At 37.1% G+C, this 20946-nt stretch overlaps 1 protein-coding gene across 6 annotated transcripts in view; it reads right to left on the bottom strand.

The window, feature by feature from the left end:
- Nucleotides 1–1262: 1262 nt before the first annotated feature.
- The window catches only part of OSBPL6 (oxysterol binding protein like 6), a 102061-nt gene continuing 82377 nt past the window's right edge, over nucleotides 1263–20946 (bottom strand). For all 6 annotated transcript variants that reach the window (XM_039554647.1, XM_039554645.1, XM_039554649.1 and 3 more), the window contains 9 exons: nucleotides 20645–20898; nucleotides 18248–18385; nucleotides 17864–17927; nucleotides 17190–17268; nucleotides 15782–15926; nucleotides 14514–14658; nucleotides 13395–13521; nucleotides 12732–12854; nucleotides 1263–11802 (listed from right to left, as the gene is read on the bottom strand). In XM_039554647.1, the coding sequence (XP_039410581.1) occupies nucleotides 11694–11802; nucleotides 12732–12854; nucleotides 13395–13521; nucleotides 14514–14658; nucleotides 15782–15926; nucleotides 17190–17268; nucleotides 17864–17927; nucleotides 18248–18385; nucleotides 20645–20898 (1184 nt within the window). In that variant the 3' untranslated portion in view covers nucleotides 1263–11693. The remainder of the gene's footprint in view (nucleotides 11803–12731; nucleotides 12855–13394; nucleotides 13522–14513; nucleotides 14659–15781; nucleotides 15927–17189; nucleotides 17269–17863; nucleotides 17928–18247; nucleotides 18386–20644; nucleotides 20899–20946) is intronic.

Below are 20946 nucleotides of genomic sequence, written 5' to 3'. Positions count from 1 at the left end.
TGAAATCCTGTCAATAGCTTCCCACACTGTCTCACTTCACCACACCACAGCACCCACATGTTTGTGGTTACGAAGAAGAATCATCTGTCTCTTGCTTAGATTAAATCTAAATATGTAATTTACTTTCGTACCTAAAGCAATAGTTTTGATGCTAAATTAGTTGTCAGATTGCTCATGCTGCCTCACAGGCCTCTTGTGCTCTATTCCCAAAGGTTTGCTGTGTTGATTTTTTTTTTTAATCAATTAAGTAATGCCATAGAACTTTTCACATTTCACTCATGCACAGTAATTCTGCTGAGTCACAGTCATCCAAAGCATTCAGAGGTAAAGGACAGATCTCTATTGGACAAACATGAAAGCAGAGCCAAGTTTCACTCATGGAATGATTTAACAGGGAATAAGCTCCTAATACGCCCCTGCCTCAGAGCATGGGTTTGGACAAGATGTGTACTCCGACACGAGACAGAAAGCACTGCCATTCATGAAAAAAGGCTTTTCCCTTCCTTTGCAATTGCATCCACTCAGGCAGCATTCCAGACTGTTTGAACACTTGTTCTTTTTACAATGCCAAGAAATAACAAAAACCTTAATTTCTCCTCCCAACCAAATTCTTATTTTTATTATGCTTTCATTTTAAGGGCTGAACAGCTGACAAGAACACATAATGGAAAAATCCCAAAATCCCACATACTGTTATTTTTCCAAGAGGCCAGACAGGGTGGGTGTCAAGTAATTTTTTTTCTTTCATTTCCACTTTTTTCAAATCTATTAGAGAACATCAGGAGCAATTCTTTCTACACCCTCTCTCGAAACTTGAGAAGCATACTGCAAGCTCCCTTTAATCACAAAGAACAAGCTGAAGTGGGGAAAAAAAAGAAAGAAAAAAAAAAGGCTCTTATCAGCTGTTGTATGAAGATATAACTAGGAACTGCCAAAAAGAAAATTACCATCTTTGAGACTGCGGTTGGTAGCTCCTGACAGATTTAAAGGAACTGCACAGAAAATCACATAGGAAAAGTTTTATAAAAATATTCCTGCACTGGAAAAAGTTTAGAAAGGAACAGAATGATGCTTTTGCAAAACCACTGTTTCAGTGCTTTTGCTGCCACTATCACCCACCTCTTCAAAATCAATCTGTAAAATATATATTAAGAACTTCATGATTTATAATCAATTCATCTAACTAGTTACAAATAGTTTATTCAAGAACCATTGCCTCGAGTTTTTCTTATATTAATAAATCAGAACACAGATGACAGCAGTTTAAACAGTGTACATTGAGATTTATTAGAACAAGCACTAATAGCAGCAGTGTACAGAGTGATGGAGACAATGTACTGTATGCACTGAACAATAGTAATTATACAATTGCACTTCTTCAGAGATCTATTAGAAAATGCTTTTCAGTAAACAGTTTCCCAAATCTAGCATTGTTTGGATTTGCCTCCGAGGAAAAAAAAATACAAAAAATATGCTTTATCTTTTTTTTTTTTTTTTTGGTAAGGCATTAGCAACATTCATTGGCAGGCTACACAAGTCATTTGTACATGCATTATCCAATTACACTGCAACAGGTAAAAGAGCATCGTGTTTCCTCAAAAATTAGAATTGTGTGTATGTTTTGGACACAATATCCTGGTAATCTGACTTAGCCTGAAGGAAACAGATGACATCTTTTGTTACATTTTAGAGCACAACAAAAACTATAGCATAGCCAAATTCACTTTTTATTTCCTACCAGAAGCTGTAGGACCTCCTTCAGTTGGAGCTGGTATTATGGGTATCATGTATACCACATACATCACTGGAATAAAGTCTTAATTACTATTTCTTGTTTACTACTTCCCCCACTACCACCTCCCTGAATCATGTGGCCAAAGGATGCTTAACTGTAATCAACATTAACTACTGAATGAGCTTGGGTTTTATTGCATGAGAGGTAGTCAGTGTGAGGCCTCATCTGCTCTCTGGATTACTACAACACTACGTTCAAAACCAAATTACAAGTGCAAAGACACAGAATAAGTGTTGCAGCTGCATTACATGGAAACTTAAAACTGTTTTATTACTGCTCTTTTCTGGCTAGGTTTAATCTCAGAAGTAGCCAGAGAACTCAACATACCAAAAAAAGCAATTCTATGTATGTGCTAAAGCCTAGAGAGAGAGAGGCACTTTCTCACATTCATCCTTTTCCAGGCTGAGATTAAGAGCGTGCTCTTAGTCAGCCACCCCCTTCTCCACAAATCAGAAAGGTTAGACTCCTTTTTTTTGACTGGCATACAGTACTAGCAACCCTCAGCTCTGGGCTGGCACCATCCCGGGGAAAGTATAGGGAAACAGGAATAGGGATTGCAAATACTCTTACAATTAAGCTTGCCAGAATGAGACATAATATGATGAATTGTAATTGTTTTAATGTACTGTTCTTTATTCCAAATGTCATACCTAATTGAGCTTTGCAGAGACATGAAGTTAACTTGTTTTTAAAAACTACAAGCTCCAGAATAAGGTTCCAAAACGCAAGAGAGTCAAAGGAAAGTCGAATATATTGCTCAGAGTGGCAAGCAGTCAAACCAACTGTATTTCACACAATTTATCTTCCACAACATGGTGCACATGTTCGAAATTAAGCTTAAGGGCACTAGTTGAATACCTAGGCTTGACTGCATATTAGGCCTACAGCTGAAATAGATTTAGGCAGCTGGATCATCCACTCACCTGGAAGCTCACTGGGTTCAACAGAGAATGGAGTACCAACAGCAGCTCAGCCTCTGCGTAGGTGCTCATTTGTTTAAGCACGTAGGAATTAGAAATCAAGTGCTACAAAGCCTGGGGTAAGCAGGTAAACCAGCACATTGCTTTCTTAGGAATGTTCAGCATTTTTATCTGAACTTAAGCACCTACATCTTTTAAGCTGATTTAAATGAGAACTGTTTGCAATGGTAATGCTAAGTGTGCATTGATGCCTGTGCAACGTCAGAGTCCAAGCAGATGGATCAGGAGAAAATCTCATGTGCATTGCTGACAAACTCTTGCAGTGAAATAAAATTCTATAGATTTGGAATATGCAAATTACATCCTTTCTGTATTGCTCCTCAGCTGATGATGTTTACTAACCATAAGAAATAAAATTGCTTTTACAGGCATAATCAGCCCATATTTGGAATCAGAATTAATAAGATGTAAAGAAGAATCATAATGAAGACATCCTAAACTTGTGAATAGTCAAGCACAGATGAATGCATTTGCAGGAAATCAATCAAGAACAATTAACTTTGTTTTTTTAATGTTAAATTACTGAATGTACTATGAAGGACCAAATTTATGCTTTTAAGAATTGCGACACTATAAGTAGCTTATATAATTTTCACTACAAATATCTGCAAATCAATTTTCTATTATTTAGAGTTACTTAGAAATTATGGTACTGATTTTTTTTCCCAGTATCCTATACTTCTTCATCTCATTATGGAAGTCCACAGCAAACTTTTGAGTACAAAACTGTGAGTCCTGCATGTGAGGTTTAATACTAAAGTACTCAAAAAACAATGCATTCTGCAACATTTGGGTAGCTGGGTGCATAAATGCTTCTCACTGTCTTTCTTTCCCTTAAGTAAATTTTTTCTATTGCTTTCAAACAACAGAAAAAATTTTATTTGGTGCATCTAATTACTCAGACCCTTTCTCATTACAGTCTGTTATTTCCCTTTAAAACAGACACTGTCTACCCACTACTCAAAAGTAGCACTGGCTCTATATGTTATGCTTCTAAAAAGCAACTTTTTGCCTTTAAATTAATCTTAAAAACCACAAAGCAAGTTTCTGCTTGCCTTTGTAGCTGACATAATAGGATAATCACAGTGGAAAGACTCTGAGGATCTCCTTTTACAAGTAAGCTACCCAAAGACGTGCGGAAGGAACCAACAGATATGGTTGGGGTTTTTTCAGAACTAGCACAGGGATACAGGCAATCAGCAAAGAATGCTTTTTTAGCTGTTTAGGTTTTGACATTTTGGCCTGCTAAAGAATTGGCACAGGGCAATCTACCACCTGAAAGGTTGTTAAAAGCAAACAAACTCAGTAAGGCAGTATAAAACTGACAAACTAATCTAAACCTTGCTCTTCTAATGGCATTCTCAGAATCTGAGCAAGGTAAAAATACTAACATTTACTACATTTCATACATGTGTGCATGGCATCTAATCACACCAAAAAAAGTGTGACATTATTCCCAATTTATATTAGCTTTGTGCAAAAGTGAGAGAAAATACAGAATTCTTTGCTGTTGAAATACTGAGAAATCATAAACCACCAGTTAATTATACAAAGAAAAGTAGATAGAGACCCAAGAAGAGTCTTGCTACTGACTGCAACAAATAAAATATACATAATATCCTAGCACAGAACTGCCATAATACTTGTTCTTGATACCACAGTAGTTTAATTTTATGATGGCTTTTCACGTGCTAAATTAAAGTATCCACTTCAGACAATCTAGCAGTAACAGATAAAGAACAGCTAACTTGCTACACAATTCGGGGAGAAAAATATTTCAGACATCAGATGCTGGCAGCTTGATTTCTTATTTTACAGTAAATAACATAGACACAAATCCATATACAAAGCCCACTGATACTTATTTTTGGCCCAAGGGCGAAATTTTAGTGGTCCACCCTGAGGAGTGGACATTTAGTGTGACATGAACTCCGCTCTTCATGTCTGCAGAATTCCAAACATGGTTTACTTTTTAAAACTCAAACTTCATGTGATTAATTCTTAGTGTGGAAAAAATGCTTGAAAATAAATAGTCTAGAAATGATTAAAAAGGAACAAGAACAGTGTCTTTTCTAACTAGAGAGAAAGGGTACTAAGGTAGAACTTGTCATTTTGCATTTATGACTGCATACCAAAATACATTCATCAGCACTTATTTTTCTGCTCAGTCAGGTCTTCTGTGAGACTCAGCGGAAAATAAAATTGATTGTGATCTGAATTTGTTATACTGTATCTTAACCCCTAAAGAATACCAGTAGCACTTTTTTCAAAAATTAAATAAACTTATTTTCTAACCTCAAATTGGAATGACAATTTTCAATGGCAACTTCAAGACAGGTGATAAAGTAATTTTAATATATTTATTGTGATCCAGTCTCAAAATATTTTATAAAATATTAAGCAAATACAAGCATAATAGAAGATCTCATCTGTACTTCTTCCACGTAGTTAAAGAAGCTATCCTAAATTTTCCTTTACCTGGAAAATACTGAGGATTAACCTTGTATTCACTATGTTAATGTTACTATAAGAATCCTTGTTGAGGTGAATTTAACAAAGAAAGAGAGAGTATTCAGCACAGGACTACTAGACAAGAAATCTGAGTTTGCAGTCCTGACTCAAGCACTGGTTATTCTTGGTGGGCATGACAAACGAACCCATGGGACACAAGCACAATCCTAAAAAGAGATGCAATTTCAGAACAAGAGGTTGCATGTGTGGCTACACTGACCAGCACCAGAAGCCAAGTACCTCAGTGAAGAACAGTTCTGGTGGAATATTTGCCACTGTGTGCTGCTCTTGTATAGCACATCGTTTTGATTCTCAGAGAAGTTACCCACTTCTCAGTTTTTGAAGGGATTTCCTCACCTCTTCCCATTTTGCATGCCTAATGTTCTGGGCCAGCAACATTATACACTAGCATAAGATATCTTCTTTCATTAATGCAGACCACTAAAAGTAGCAGCCAATATGAAAATACATTTTAGTGTTTCACAGGAGACAGCTGAATCATTGCTCCAGGAGTACCAATAAGTAGCTTTACCATAGATCAATGAATTATTCATAGGTCAGAAAGAATATATTACACACTGCTGATTATAGATTCAGACTATGTAACTCTCTTTTTCCATGTTACCAAGACACCTTCAGCCAAATGCTGGCTACAGTCATTTTTTATTTATAAAAGGAGTAAAAACTTCCCTTCACCTTCAGCATTAATTCTGAGCCAATGTCTCCAATCTTCCCTTTTTTCATGCTGTCATGGATCAGTGGAAAGAAAAATGGTATTAAAATAACCAGCCTGAAACGGATCCAGCAGCTCTGCTGACATTTTAATTCCTACAAGTTAAAAACTTTCTGGTTTATTACATGTCACACTGACAGAGCTTCTGTGACTAGTTTCACCATTCTGCATTGTTGTCTCTCCCTCACCTTTCTTTTCTGAGGTTTGACAAAGACTGCAAGGAAAGTAATTTAAAAAAAATGAAAGATGATGAGTTTAAAACACCACAAAAATTGGCAAAGGAGGAGGCTGGTATATGAAATACAATGTTACTTTTTCAACTTGCAAGAAACTGTATAAAAATCATTTTATAAAGATACTTTTCAGTTTAGTGAAAGAAATATATAGTTTACACTAAAGCCAATGAATAAAGGTGTTTTACATACCCTAGTTTAAAGAGTAAATAATGTATTTCCTTTTGTAAGTAGACTCCTTACAATATATAATACAAAAATAAGATAAATTGCTGTAAATAAGCCATTTCTCTGACCTTACTTAGATTTGCAGCATTCTCCTGGGTGCCAGTCACTGTTCTAATGGAGCATACGGAGATACTCTCCCCAGGAATAATTATACCTTTATTAGCACAGTCTAGATTTTTCTGTTAAAAAAAAAAAAAAAAGAAAAAAAACCCTTTCTTCATGAAAATACTGACTGGTATCAGAATTACCGTAGAAGTAACTAGGAATGGTAAAGTAGAAAATGATACTACTTTTTATACTAAATATACCTCAAATTTATCAATATATGCACTGAAGTGTAAATTCAAGTTTCACACAGTTTTGATGACTGTTTCTTAACGACAGACAGAAAGAAAAACCAAGGTAGTGTTTTTCAGCCCCTGTAGCTGCCAAGGCAAGTAAGTGGTTATGACATAGCAAATTTCCTTAGCTTTCTCATGGGTCTGTGGATAACACAAGGTTACCAGTGAGGCCATTCCAGTGCTTCTGATACACTTTTGTCAACATTAATCTTATTCCCATAGGTGGGCAAAATTCTCTAGCTTAACCCGTCCTATCATTTTAGCATATGAATACAAATACACTCTCAGGTGCACTTAATCTGAAAAACTCTCCTTTGCTTTCATTATGCAGCTCCAGTATTACTAATGACATCTAAAAATGTTCATTCCTCAGATTACAGCTGCAGCCAAAGCATGTAAAATAGCTACTGTTTATTGTTGAACCAGACAATGTCTAAAATCCTGTAAAACAAGGAGACCACACAAACCTTTCCTATACTAATAGACCTTTGCTAGTGAAAGCAAGTTTTGCAAAACAGAGAATTGGTATTTTCAGCCCTCTTGGTTATTGTGCAGTTGCAAATGAAACCTCTCCTCCCCTCCAGGGCATTTTTTGAGGAGAAGATGTAAGACTGCAGTTGTGCTGGGCTCCACTGGTGAGAGATGAGAAAATCCCATTCTGTCCATGGGAAACAGAGGACATGGCCCAGATACAAGGTGCTCACCAGGTGCCCATGGGGGGAGGACCAGCACTGGCTCCTAGTGTGCCTTAAGGTTTGTGCAATTTGTTGCCATAAAGCACTGACAGTGTTCAGTACGGAATTAAAGATTGTATCTTGCAACACTGTGCCATGTATACATACTGCAGTACTTGACACATGCCTGGCATGTGCTGCTCACATAAAACCCACAGATGCCATACAGGCTAATTCAGAGTCAGAAGTTCAAAATGAGAAAAAAGAAGGGTAACATTATTTGTATGATGAGAAGACTATTATAGTGGGAATTGCACTTTTAAAGCCAAATAAAAAAACATTTATTTCATGCAACTTACATCTGTCTAAAACTGAAATGGGTGCCTAGATGACTTTTTAATCACAGTGATACTTCATGAAAATCAATTCATATTCAAATTGTCTTTTCCTGTGAGACAAAAATTTCTAATATGCCAAAAAATTTGCCATCTTGATAATACTGATCTAAAATAAGAATGAAGCTATTTAAGTCTTTGTAAGACATTGCATTTGATGAAAATAGCTACTATTACCCTATCATATCTGAAGTACCAGAACAAGGAAATTAAGGTACACTTTTAAAGTATTAATAGAAAGTACAGCTCATTATTGTGAAATTAAAACATATGAATTGTGCATTTTTATACAGAAATAAGTGTTTTGAGAAAACACAGGAGAAAAGCATATGTCTTTGAAGTGAAAGAACTTCTTAAATTGCATAAAAAGTTTTACATGTCAATTGATTTACACTAATTTTCAACACCTACCAAACATATAGCAATTACATCTACTGAGTTGGATAGTATTTTCATGCCTTCCAAAAGGAAATACTGACTGGATGAACGGAGTGAGTTGGGCTGAAAACTGCTTGAACCCCTGCTTGAAGGGCACTCACTGATCAATGGTTTATGCCCTGCTGGCAGCCAGCAATGAGGACAGCCCTGCAGGGGCCGGTTCTGTGGCCATGTCAATCAACATCTCACCAGTGACCTGGACAAGGACATAAGACTACATGATAACTAGTTCACAGATGACATCAAATTAGGAGGATGAGATGGCACACCAAATGGCAAAGCTTCAACCAGAAGGACACCGCTCAGCTTGAGGACTGGGCTAGGATACACTTCACAAGGTTCAATAGAGGTGAAAAGGTCTGCTCCTGGAGCAGAAAAATCCCACATGCTGGGAAGGGGTGTCTGAGCAGCAGCCCTGCCAAAAACCAGCAGGCATTTACAAAAGGTGCCAGGCTGCAAAACAGCCAGCTGTGCACTCTTTGCAGCATGGGATACTCCATTCTGCACTACGTGGGCAGGGGGTGTGGAAAACTCACTATCGCCTCTGACTCAGTGCTGTGAAATGTCACAGGCTGACTAAAAGTTATAATTTGGATACAAGCCCTCAGACCTATCCTCTTTAGAAACAGCACAAAATATACCATGATGTCTCCCAATGTTAAAGGACAAATGCAATATCAGATTTTGCACAGAACACAGAGAATTCTGCACAACAAGAAACTGCTTTATGGTGCATCTGCTTGAACTTTTTCATTTCTGATATAGATTGCAAATATCTTGTGTTGCATCATTTTGTGTCTTCTCTACTTACTAATTAACTAATTTAACATCCGCTAGGCTTAGAAAGTGCCTTTTTAATAGAAAGATTTAGTATATCACAGATTTTCTAAATTTTAAAAATGTTAGTATTATTTCTCTTTCAATGAGTGTCAAATAAACAATTGTAAAAAACAATTCAGTGATAGCATTTTCAGTGTCCACCAAGTTTCAGTTTGCATTGCAAATAATGGCATTCACAGAGCACTATGAGAACACTGTAAAACTAAAGTCCTTCTCTCTGTATTTAAATTAAAGATTTGAGGACATGCAGTTCCGTCCCTCAAGTGTACTTGAAGTCATACACACATAATACTTCCTAATATCATGGTGAACTGCACACAAAGACTGGAGCAAAAGATGGACAAATGTTTAATAGAGTTGGTTTTAAAGAAAATGACAGAAAAAAATTAATTGCTATTTTACACACAATGCGCCAATTTGATTCCTAGTGTAATGTCATTAAAGCAAGTAGGATGATGTTAACCAATTATTTTAAAAACCAACTTTGATATATTTTCATTTTCTTATAACAATTGCAGAACTAAAATAAGAATAAAACAGACTAGGTTCAACTAGGAAAGAGAAAGATAACATTCTTTGAATAACATAAAATTTTCTGTGGAAGAAATCCCATTAATCTACACAGGGATTTTTATACCAAATTTTTATAAGAAATTCATGAGCATTCACAATTCATAAAAAGTCTACTTAGTATTTTCTGTAGTTTTTTATAGTTCTTTCTGACAACAGAATTGTGTGACAAAACTGGAACTGATTAGTAGCTAGTTGCCCTGCTAGTCAACAGGGAGAACTAAATTAATATTAAATAACCAAAGTAATCTCAGTTGTATAGGGACCTGACTCTGAAAAAGGAAGAAGCAGGCTGAGAGCTGGGGATGTGTGGTAATGCAGTGAGAACTGTTCGAGCAGCTCTGCTGGCAGATCACATACCTATCTAGTAATTTTATTTTTGGTCTCAGGACTGGAATCAATCTTAAATAGAAAAATTGTATGTTACATATGCACACAAAGGAATACAGAGTCTATGCATGAAATCTAACCTATCATCAGTGGTGAGATGTGTAACACATGCATAAATGGAAGACTAGATCATACCATATGGAATGTCGTTTTTATCTAATAAATTACTGGTTTTTCTTTTATTAAAATCTGCCCTCCTACCATTTTATGTTTCAGCGATTTTCAAACAGAAGGTGCCAAGTCTTCTCCCACTTATATTAACTGAGGCTTAGCAACACATAAGAGACTTTGTTTTTAATCAAAAAATACAGAACCACTTTATGAAAAAATGTAAAGTATAATTTTGCACAAAAGCTATTTTGGCAACACAAGTAGAAGTTGTTAGCTACAACACATGGGAGCCTCTGCCATACTCTCAAACATAAATTTAGATTAAAAAAGTGGATGGGGAAAAAACCAGAGCCAGGAAAATAAACAGTGTGTGTGGCAGAAAACAGTTGCATTTACAATCCTATCCAGCTTCTGGAGAGAAGCCAGAAACCTTTGCATGATATCTTTCTGTGCTTTTAACACTGTTGCAAAGCTTCAGGGATTTCTAATTGTATAAACAGTTATGGGAAAATGAGATTCACTGTGAGGTCAATGTCCAGCCAGTACTAAAAATGATGACTGCATCTCAGCATCAGTCATTTAGAATATGAACTTTCTGACTAGGAATTCATATGCATTTACCAAAATTGAAATTCAACCAGCCAGCAGTTTCTTTTCAGTCTGATTATACAGTCAGCATCCCAAAGCTAAAGCATGTACAGTAGATCTCATACCTCTGAAATACAGTTAGATGTTTGGTTATCTTTTGATTTCAAATAATGCAGGTCTTCCAGTATTTATATTGTGATAAAATTCTAGAGCTTTAAAAATCTGCCCTTCACACAAGCCTAAGCATAGATATTTTAAAATTACTTACTGTACATCTTCATATTTTGTTAAGGCATGAACAATGGCATATGACTGGGAACAGCTTCCAGAAAAGCATATCTTTTTGACAAAGGCCAGTCCAAGCACATCACACCAAAGGACTAACCTGAAGCCAGAAATGACAGTGTTGTGACCCAAGAGTTTTTAACAAAAATAGTTGAAATAAAATGGATTTTTTTTCTCTTTTTCTTCCTTTTTTTTTTTTTAATTTAAATTGTATTACTCTTAATGTCTGTTTAAAGCACCGGTTGCAGTTTTGCGCTTACCACCTCTTCCGAGTGACTTTGGATAACTCATCTGCTTCTTTATTTCTGAATTTTCAGTGTATGAAACTTTAAAAGGTTTCTGCTTCCTTTTTTTTTCCTTTTTTTTTTTAGTTTTAATGGCTGCTGCAAAATTAGAAAGATCCAGAAGCGGTCAGGGGCCTGGTCTAATGCACTTCCAAAAGTCCATTATAAAGATGAATATAAATGCGTATGATATGGTTTTTCTGTAGACCCACAAACCACACTTAGCTATAAGAAACATATTGTGCATAGTTATTTTTTTCTTCAGAGTGATATGTTTACTAGGTCTACATTCTCAGTTTACCAGAGTACGGGAATGTCTACTTTACTAAAGCCAGGATCCTTTCGCAGTTCCCAGTAGGTTTCATTGGTAACCCAGGCTTCTCTTTGATTAGCGTCAATAACTTTTCTGTAGAAAGGGGGAAAAAAAATAGAGTGAGAGATAAAGAGAGGAAAAAAGTTTTAACCATAGATACTGCTCTTACGCAATATAAAATCAAATTGCGCACCTCTCTGATCTAACCCAATATTAAATCAAATTTCATGTATCTAAAGGACACAAGTCAGGAATTTAAAGGCAAAATCAACCTCCAGCTATATCAAAAGTGGAAGACAGAGAAAACAGCCACGACTGAGAATCTGTTGTCTGATCTGTGTGAGCAGGTCTTAGAGCCACATAAAACCCCTTCGGCCACTACAGATTCTGATTATGTGAAGAGGATTATCCAATAGATATAGTTTGCAGGATGTAAACCTTTAACCATTTGGTTTTTTGTCTTGTCTGTATTTTGCTTATATTATGGTACAACTGCATCAGGCACATTCAGTCTTTTCACTTTTGATTCCCCATGCTAAACATGAGCCTACTTGGCATGACTATTCCTTGTTTCAGAAGAATGCTTATTAAAAACAGCCAACAAAAAACCACCTCCATTCAAAAATAAATACATATTTACTGTATACATATACATTTATATATACATGTTATATATATGTATGATGTGGCTGCTCAGGCCCCACGGTGTTACTTGTCTATGCAATGACTTTAAAAAAGCCCTAGTTAAGTCTTAGATCCTAATATTATACTTGTAATTCCACTTCAGTAGGAAGGCTTGTATAGCTGAGGCCCATTATGGGAAAAGGATCATTTAATTATGAAGCTTAACTGTGTAAAAATTGCTTCAAAGAAGCAGGTATCAGGTATCTAATTGTCTTTCTTAAAACTGCAACTTTCCACACTTTCATGATTATCAGTCTGTGTTGGTGGCAATTCTTGTAGTACTTCATCCAGTTATAGTATAAAAAACAGAGACTTACTACTCAAATGAATAGACTCACTTAAAAAATTTGGGTACATATTCAATGCCATTTTCTTCCATGTACCGCCTCCGAGCTCTCTGGAGTTCCTCTATTCTTTGTTTCTCAGATGCTGCTGCTTCTATGTTTCCTTCCTCCAGAAGCCTGTAGGAATAACAGCAGGCCCTATAGCAATCACACAGTGTCTGGTCCAAGGGATTTTCCAGCACCAGTCATCACAAAAGACAAGCAGAAGCCAAGTGTGTTGTCGGTGTTGTACTTTCAGATCCAGGCTGAGATGCGACTCCCCAGCTACGTGTACCTGACCTATAGCCTAAGGCACACACTTTATTCAGTAACTTCAGCATATCACAAACACCGAAGAACTATGAACAGAGAATTTGGAGGGAATTAGTGTTGCTTCCATTCATAGCAGAAGTACATGATATTTCAGAGCCTGTTTTTCAGGTTTTTTATGAGGAATCTGCCCCAAGGTTGCACTGTAGCTCTACTGCATCAACAAGAAGATTTCAAATTTCCCTCAGCTGTGTTAAGCAGAAATTTGAGTGCAATACTATCTTCTTTACTAGCAGAATCCTCCACAGCTTAATTCAGACTGCAGTGAAAATACAGACAAAATTCAAGACTCAGTCAAGCTCAGCCTTGGACCCACCAAATATTAAGTGTATAAATAAGCATTCTTGCCTTTGATCTGGCCTGAATCGTGCATCTGTTGCAGGAAGAAGATCTTTCAGTAAAGGATCTAATTCATTGAGCTCAACAGCAAACCTTGTGAAGCCATAATAACGCTCATAATTGGTTGGCATGGAGCCTGAATACATAAGAGAAAGAAAAAAGCTTTTTAAGCTATTACTCTAAATATGCAAGAGATTCCTTTACTGATAAACTTTTAACAGAAAAATAATTAATATATTTTACTCTTACAATTAAAAAGCACCAAAAGCTATTTTCTAGGTGAAACAAAATTCACTAAATATTAATTTCAACTGCTTATCCTGCAGAGATTAACAGATTCAAAACTTCTATGCTCTTCCTTCTATTTTAAATAAAAGCTAATGTTTTCAATATTTTCAAGTTAAAAACAATTTCCTGTTCCCCAGAAAGTGGGCTTATCAAATGTGTGTCTAAAACCTAACCTTAACTGATATTTAGAGTTCATTTTGGAACTTAACACACACTCACAGACTGATTTGGCACTATGAGGAGTCAGAACCGACATCACAGAGAGCAGGGTGCAAAGTAGGGTTCAAAACAGCAAAAATACAAAGTAGGATTCAAAATTCTAAGAACAGTAATTCCTGGAAATGCACATATGAAAGATACAGGTGCAAAGAATGACTAATTCAACCTCAGGCCTGTAAGCAAGCAGGAAGTTGAAATTAGATCCTGAAAGTCCCAGGTGTTCTCTGTCTCTGAAGACCAATCCTTTAGGCTAATAAAGCATTAAGACAACAAACTCAATAAACCCCTATTTGTTGAATCCAAACAAGTTACCCTGCTCTCTGTAAGAAGGCAGAAAGGCCAGCCCAGATGCCCAATTTTTTTCTTAATTTTATTCTTCTGTTGACCCCAAGATCCCAGCACATTTGACCAGGAGTCAGACTGAGATGTAAAAGATTTTGCCCCGTAAGAACATTTCTATTTACCATTATGATAAAGTCATGTAAATTCTCGTTTATTTGTCTAGCTAGGAATTTTAATTTCTTAGTAGCATTTTGTGTATTTAAAATGAAGGGCAAAACAGTTTCACAGAGTTTAAGCTTACTCTACAACACCTTCCAGAGCTTATTACAAGCTTCTTACCTGGCCTCCATATGCATTTGGCTGAAGGTGCAACCCCACAATAGAGGCCTTCGTGCCACTTTCCAAAAAGGCGGTGAACCACCTTCCCTTCTTGATCTATCACAACACCCTGGACCTCATTTACATTGGAATTCCAGTAGTTCACCTGCAAGTTTAATCAAGGATTACTAGCTCACATTGCTTTTCCAACACCCCATTGCACCAATACACATAATGAATGGATCTCGGCATGTGGTGCTGACTGTCCAAATTCTGTGTTGGAACAGCTCACCTGGAACTAAGAAAACCAAAATTGAAAATCATATGGTCCTAACACTAACTGATTTAGTATAGGAGAAAGTCTGCATAATTTGCTATGTGGTTTTGACATAAAAGTATTTAAATTATCTGCACATCTGGGAACTACACTGTCATTCATTAACCCAAATCCCAAACAGTTCTGCAAAAATGACCCTTTGCCCATCAGAGCCAGCTAACACTCCTCTTCCTATATGAGGAAGTACTGAATATACCTGTACTTGTATGGGAATTCTTTGATGGGTGTTGAACACTACAGAAGGGAAGACATACAGTCAGTGTTACTTGTTAATTGTTTCTTCTCTGCTTCTCTTCTCTGTTTTGCTCTTCTTAGACACATTTAGCTCTTACACCTTCATCCAAGAGCCAGTTTCCCATTCTCAGATTACCCATCAAAACAGAAATTTCAGATTTATGTTGACACCCCATTGCTAACATTGCAATGGTATCTTGCAATGGACATCTTTTGTTGCAATATGAAGACAAACTTATCTTTAGGGAAAATACTTGATAGTAACATAGCTATACAGAGTTCTATTTTTATATATGGTCCTTGCTGGATATTAAAATACTATGAATGAAAGCAGCATTATGTAATCTAAAGAGATAAATTATTGACCAACAAATTCTAGTAAAGGGAGAAGTAAAATGGCATGGTAGTGTACAGTGACTTTGTGTTTTCCTTGTGGTAATATAAAAAAAACCCTGACATCTCATTTTTAATCAAAAACCAGTACAGCACACAGCTATACAGCAATGGAACGCACTGATATCAAATGTTCAGCGGAGTAGAATCATACTACTTGACATAGCCTTCTCATTTGACAATTTACATTTTATGAATACTGATAAAAGAAATAAAAGATAAAAAGTGGAATGTGGACTTCAGGAATAGTGTAGAAACAGCTTGATGTATCCTCAAATTACGCAGTTGTACGAATATAAGATATATATTAGCATCCATATGTTACCTTGACAAAAGTGAGTTTACAAATACAAACACTGCTTTTTGTGTTTCTGATAGTTATCTCTCCGTAGTGTTCTATCCATCTCCTTCCACTAAGAATATTATGTATGCAAGTAGTGACTTTGTTCCAGACATAGTAATCTCCATACCTAAGAACAGATTAAAAAGCAGTTGGTAACATCTATTAATCATGATCACTTGTGACAAAAAAGTAAAACATTGCTCCTTTATTGTAAAAACAAACCATATTGCCCAAAATCATCTGCACAAATGACAAAGTCCTGCATCTGGGTACATTACTAATCCTCCTTAGAGAAGCTCACCTAAGCACCAGTGTATGGAACTACAGAAAGGTGCTATAAACAACAAATAAATACATTATGAATCACTGAAGCCCTGCATGGCATATTCACTGTCCTCAGAGCATAAAGTACTTTAGCCACAATTCCTGTAGGGGCAGGACAGTGACCCACAGATCAACACAAGGGTGAATTGACGCTATAAGCAGAAAATGTAATTAAATCACAAATAGAACAAAATAAATATGGAAAGGAGATCAAGAAAAGGAAGTAGGAAGCCAGGAGCACACTGGCACATCATCCCTTTCCCTCTGTAACAACTATCCAGTCAGAGCATCTCTAATGTCAAACAAGAGAATAAAACCAGGAATTTAGATTGTGCAAAGCTCATTCTCCTTCAGAGCTTAGGGGAAAGCATGAAGACAGAAGACAAAGCTGCTCCAGAGCGCATTTACGCCAATTTCATGAGATGGATAAAGAAGTGGAGTGATGCTACGCTGTTAGAGGCAGAAAGAAAGGCTGGCTGCAAGGTACAGGAGCAAGAACACCACTGCAAAAACAGAGGACGTTTAAAGTATCCACTCCTTGCATATTCTTAGGATTTACAAGCTGCAACTAGTCTTACTGGTGGGTGAAGCTACTGCTTCTCACTACTCTGCCAACATCTGAAGAACGCATTTTGGTTTATCCACGTTTTGAAAAAAGACCTTTTGTGGTCTGGTTGTTCTGAGAGAACGCTCAGCAGCAGTGAGAGCCTTAGAACAGCATCAGCTGCTGACAGTCCTGCATTGCAGCCTTGTTCTGAAGGGCTCATCACTACTTTTGTACATTTAAAACATGGGTACTCTCTCCTGAAACATTTCTATCCCACTCTCTCCATCACTTTCTAGAGAGTGTGTACATTTTTCCTCCAAACACAAAAAAGGATCTTCAGGCTCAAAAAAGCTCCAGTAACTGCACCTGAACACTAAGGAGAGATTAGAGCTAGGCACCAACTCTCACCGGTACAATCCATGTGATGTCTGCATACACTTCCCCCAACCCATACACAAGGCAGCACAGACTAGAGTGCACCAAAGACTGAAAACAAAAGGAGAGAGGACAGAAGCTTACTTTGGAAGAGTCACATTCAAGGTTCCAACTGGCAGAATTTCCATTGATTTCCCCCAGAATTTGTTTTTCCACCTGATATCTGAATATAATAGTGAAAGATTTAAAAAACTGAAATGACCACGGTCTCCCCCTTGCAGTGCTCAGTGTGGCACAAGACTATCCGTGTTAGACTACCCAAATCAAAACAGAGCAGTAGATAGTATGAATTTGCCATGAAAGTACTAAAGGAAAAAATACTAGAAAATTACATTAGGACAGAAAAACTAAAAGTAAGTTTAATTAAGAATTGTGTCTGTGCTGCGTGATTGTCAAATGTCTTGTGCAAATATTCAATACAAATTAAAGGCACATGCCAGTAGATACAAGGAAAGGAAGAGCTATTTTTTCAACTGTAAGAAGAACTGCTTGTGTTTGTAAGAAATAGTAATTTTATTGGTAAAAGCCTTATAAACAGAAGAGTATAAACAGGCTGCAAGTGACAGGGGAAGTTTTAACTTGTCTGCTCACTCTTAAGAATGAGAATTTGGAGTAAAATAAATCAGATGAGTTTATAATATGTCACTTCAAAATAATAAGTATAGAAATTCTGAGTAAGTTCCAAATGCAACACAGCTTGTACAAAATTTTTACTTGACAATACAAAAGAAGTTATGCTTTAAAATTAAAAATTATACCTTGCCAAAACACAAAGTTTTTCGATTCACAGTGACATGCTGAAATGGGAGGATGGTGGCTAACCTGAAAAACAGTTTGGTTGAGTTTAAAACATTTAATTTTCATTCCTAAGACAGTACAATTTTTATTGCAATATGAAAATACTAAATAGCCCACATAGCTATGAAAACAGATACAACTTAAATGGTTAAAACAGTTCCTTGTGATTACTATAAAAATGTATTCCTTCTAGCATTTAATGAATACCGCTCATATTAACAATACTTATTTACTCCAAAGAAAGTAAACCATTATAACTAGAAAGAAAAAATGGGATTATTCTATAAAATGAAGAACCAAAAATATAAATCTAACAGGAGTGTCCATCTAGAAACAAACTTTACCTGCTCTGAGAAAAATCGAAATCCTTTGTCTTCTCTAATACATTCGTAAGTTTCACCAAGCACTGGGTTAAATGGCTTGCTTCCTGCTCTAAAGTATGTGGAGGCATAGCCTGATGCTGCAAAGGCAGCTATGAGAACCTGCAAAAATAAGACCAGAACGTGAGAACAGGCAGACATTCTTGTGTGTGTGCCATCACTGTGTGGTACCACACAACTCACTGTGCTCGGAGTGAAAACTGGACTAATGAAGCATGCCTAAGAGTGAAGCCATGCATCCCAGCCAGAACCAGTATAAATATTTATTTCTTCTGTTGATATAATTTCTTTTTCTCCATGGGCTCATTTAGTCTTTCAACAGTCCCTTAAAATGACAATCGGCACATGACACAGTTTGTATGCCTTTGACCAGGCTTATCATTAGTGACCTAAAACAGGCCCAGCTCTAGTCCTTCTTCCTCTGAATAAATATTATGTGACAACTTCTAATTACAAGATCACATACCGTTTTCCTATGGGAACTATTTTATTTAGTGCCAGACATAAACAGTCTCACTTAGGATGCCCTTAACACAGAGTTATCTCCAGACCTTCCACACATGTGCAGCCTTAACAGCCCCCTTGTCTATATTCCCAACACAATTTAATAATCTCTAAGCCAGGCTTAACAGGGAGTAATAAGTTAAGTGACATGCCATGGTTATTTAGTTTACAGGTCTCATTTGCAGACTTCAAAAAAATCAGATCAGCCAGTCAGAAGTCCAAACAAAACTTCAGAAAAACAATACAGGGATAAAAATGAATCGGCTATTGGCAATATGCTACCAGTGGGACAAACCTTATCCAGGTTCCCCTCTCCTCCTGCTAGTGAGGACACATCCCTCATGTGAGATTTTATATGCTTTGTTTTCTTCCCACTGTGTAATAGGTGCTCCATTCATTTTATATTATTCAGAAATGCAGCATCAACAAAATTAATACTGTTTTCACTGGATTTTTCTTCAACAGTAAAAACCTTCATTCTTCTAAAACTGCTTTCGGATTAATTTCAAATTCCTTTTCAATTTAATTATAAGACACTGCAGAGAAATGAAGGCGCTTACTATCCTTATGATTCGAGAGCAATATGAAGTAAAAAGGTTTCCACTGCTTTTGGATGCTTGTTGGAGATAGCAAAGTCCTGATCTTTCAGAGAACAGTGAACAAGCAGCAACACATTCACAGCATTGCTGCCAGAAGCTTTGGGTATTCACCTCTTTTCCAAGTAGTCCCATATGCCTCAGCTCAGGTGTGCAGTTTGCATTTTTAAGGTGATTTTAGAAGTTTGGCTTGTATTCCCAAGTACTGCAGTAGACATCTGTAGCAGAGAAGGGGATTGAATCCACGTTTCCAAGGAAGCTTTCAGTTGCACCATGGCTTTTCCTTCCTGAATTCTCCTTACTACTTCAATACTGACCTTCCAAACTTTTCAGCAAAGGTGGCAATCAGCCTGCTTTACTCATTACAATCCTGCCCACTCCTTACAGAATCTCCCTCCTTTAGTGAGGGATAGAATCACAGAATATTCTGAGTTGGAAGGGACCCACTAGGATCATCTCCCGAGTCGTGTAAGAAAACAGAATGTGATGATGTATAATTCAACTCCCTTTTGCAAGACAGGTTCAACTTCTTCAGTGTTTAGGACTCCTCACTCTCCTGCAGGCCTTGTGAACACGGCAGTTCAGGGACTTGAGTGTGCTATTGTATGATAGCCAAAGGCAACCTCTCTTCTCCTGGTTATCCTCAGTGCTGCCAACCCATACCAGGGAACAGTAGATATGTTCAGCAACAACACTGCCAACTTTCCCTTACAGCCTTTCCCTGCATCTTCTGAGGAAAAGGAAACATGACAGATCAAAGCACTTTGAGAGCTGAGCACAGGCTGCTGGCCATCAGTTAAGAACCCAAAACATACTTACAGGGGAGTCAAAGACAGGCTGCCCTGGCAAACTTTGTTTTGGTGTTTTGAAACTTCTCTATTAGAAATTGCCTGGGAGGACATCTTATTCACACCTATATTAATCATAAGCCAGTCACAGACTTGATTAAGGCTGCTGGACTTGATCACTGAAAGCCAGGAAAGGATGCTGCAGGGTTAGAAACTGCCAATGCCTACATCTACAGCCATAGAGTGTGAGATCAATCTTAAATAAATGAGTTACAACTGCAGGACTTGGTTTGAAGTCAAGAAAAGTCCCTCAGCCTTGTTCAGATCAAACCTACCACCTGTAACAACACTCTTCTGACCCAGCAGGGAGGTCTGTTGTCTGTGACCAGGAGAAGAAACAGAAGACCCTGCATAGACCCCACTCAACAGCTCCCTTTTTAATACAGACAGAAGTGCTACACTAAATGCATTACCATGCGTTCATAAGGATCATCGGTTTCAGCAGCCTTGTCCAAGAGTTCACTGTATTCCAGCTCTTCACAAAGATGTTGCAAAGTATTCAGAGGTTCATTTAGCTCAACTGGCATGGATACTTTGGAAAGATCTTTGCCAATGTTATTTCTCAAAATATTCCACAGATTGATGTTACTGGTGTCAGGGCTGGGAGCTGGAAGACAAGTTCTCCGTCCATTTCTGAATGCGCCTCCTGTCAGCTCACCATTAAGAACTGGGAAGGGAAAAAAATATGATCATAAGAAAGCACCAGACTAAGAAA

Source organism: Corvus cornix, chromosome 7 (genome assembly GCF_000738735.6).
Source record: "Corvus cornix cornix isolate S_Up_H32 chromosome 7, ASM73873v5, whole genome shotgun sequence".
Lineage (NCBI taxonomy): Eukaryota > Metazoa > Chordata > Aves > Passeriformes > Corvidae > Corvus > Corvus cornix.
The sequence above is the reverse complement of the archived record's forward strand: the minus strand, read 5'-3'. Positions and strand labels throughout refer to the sequence as shown.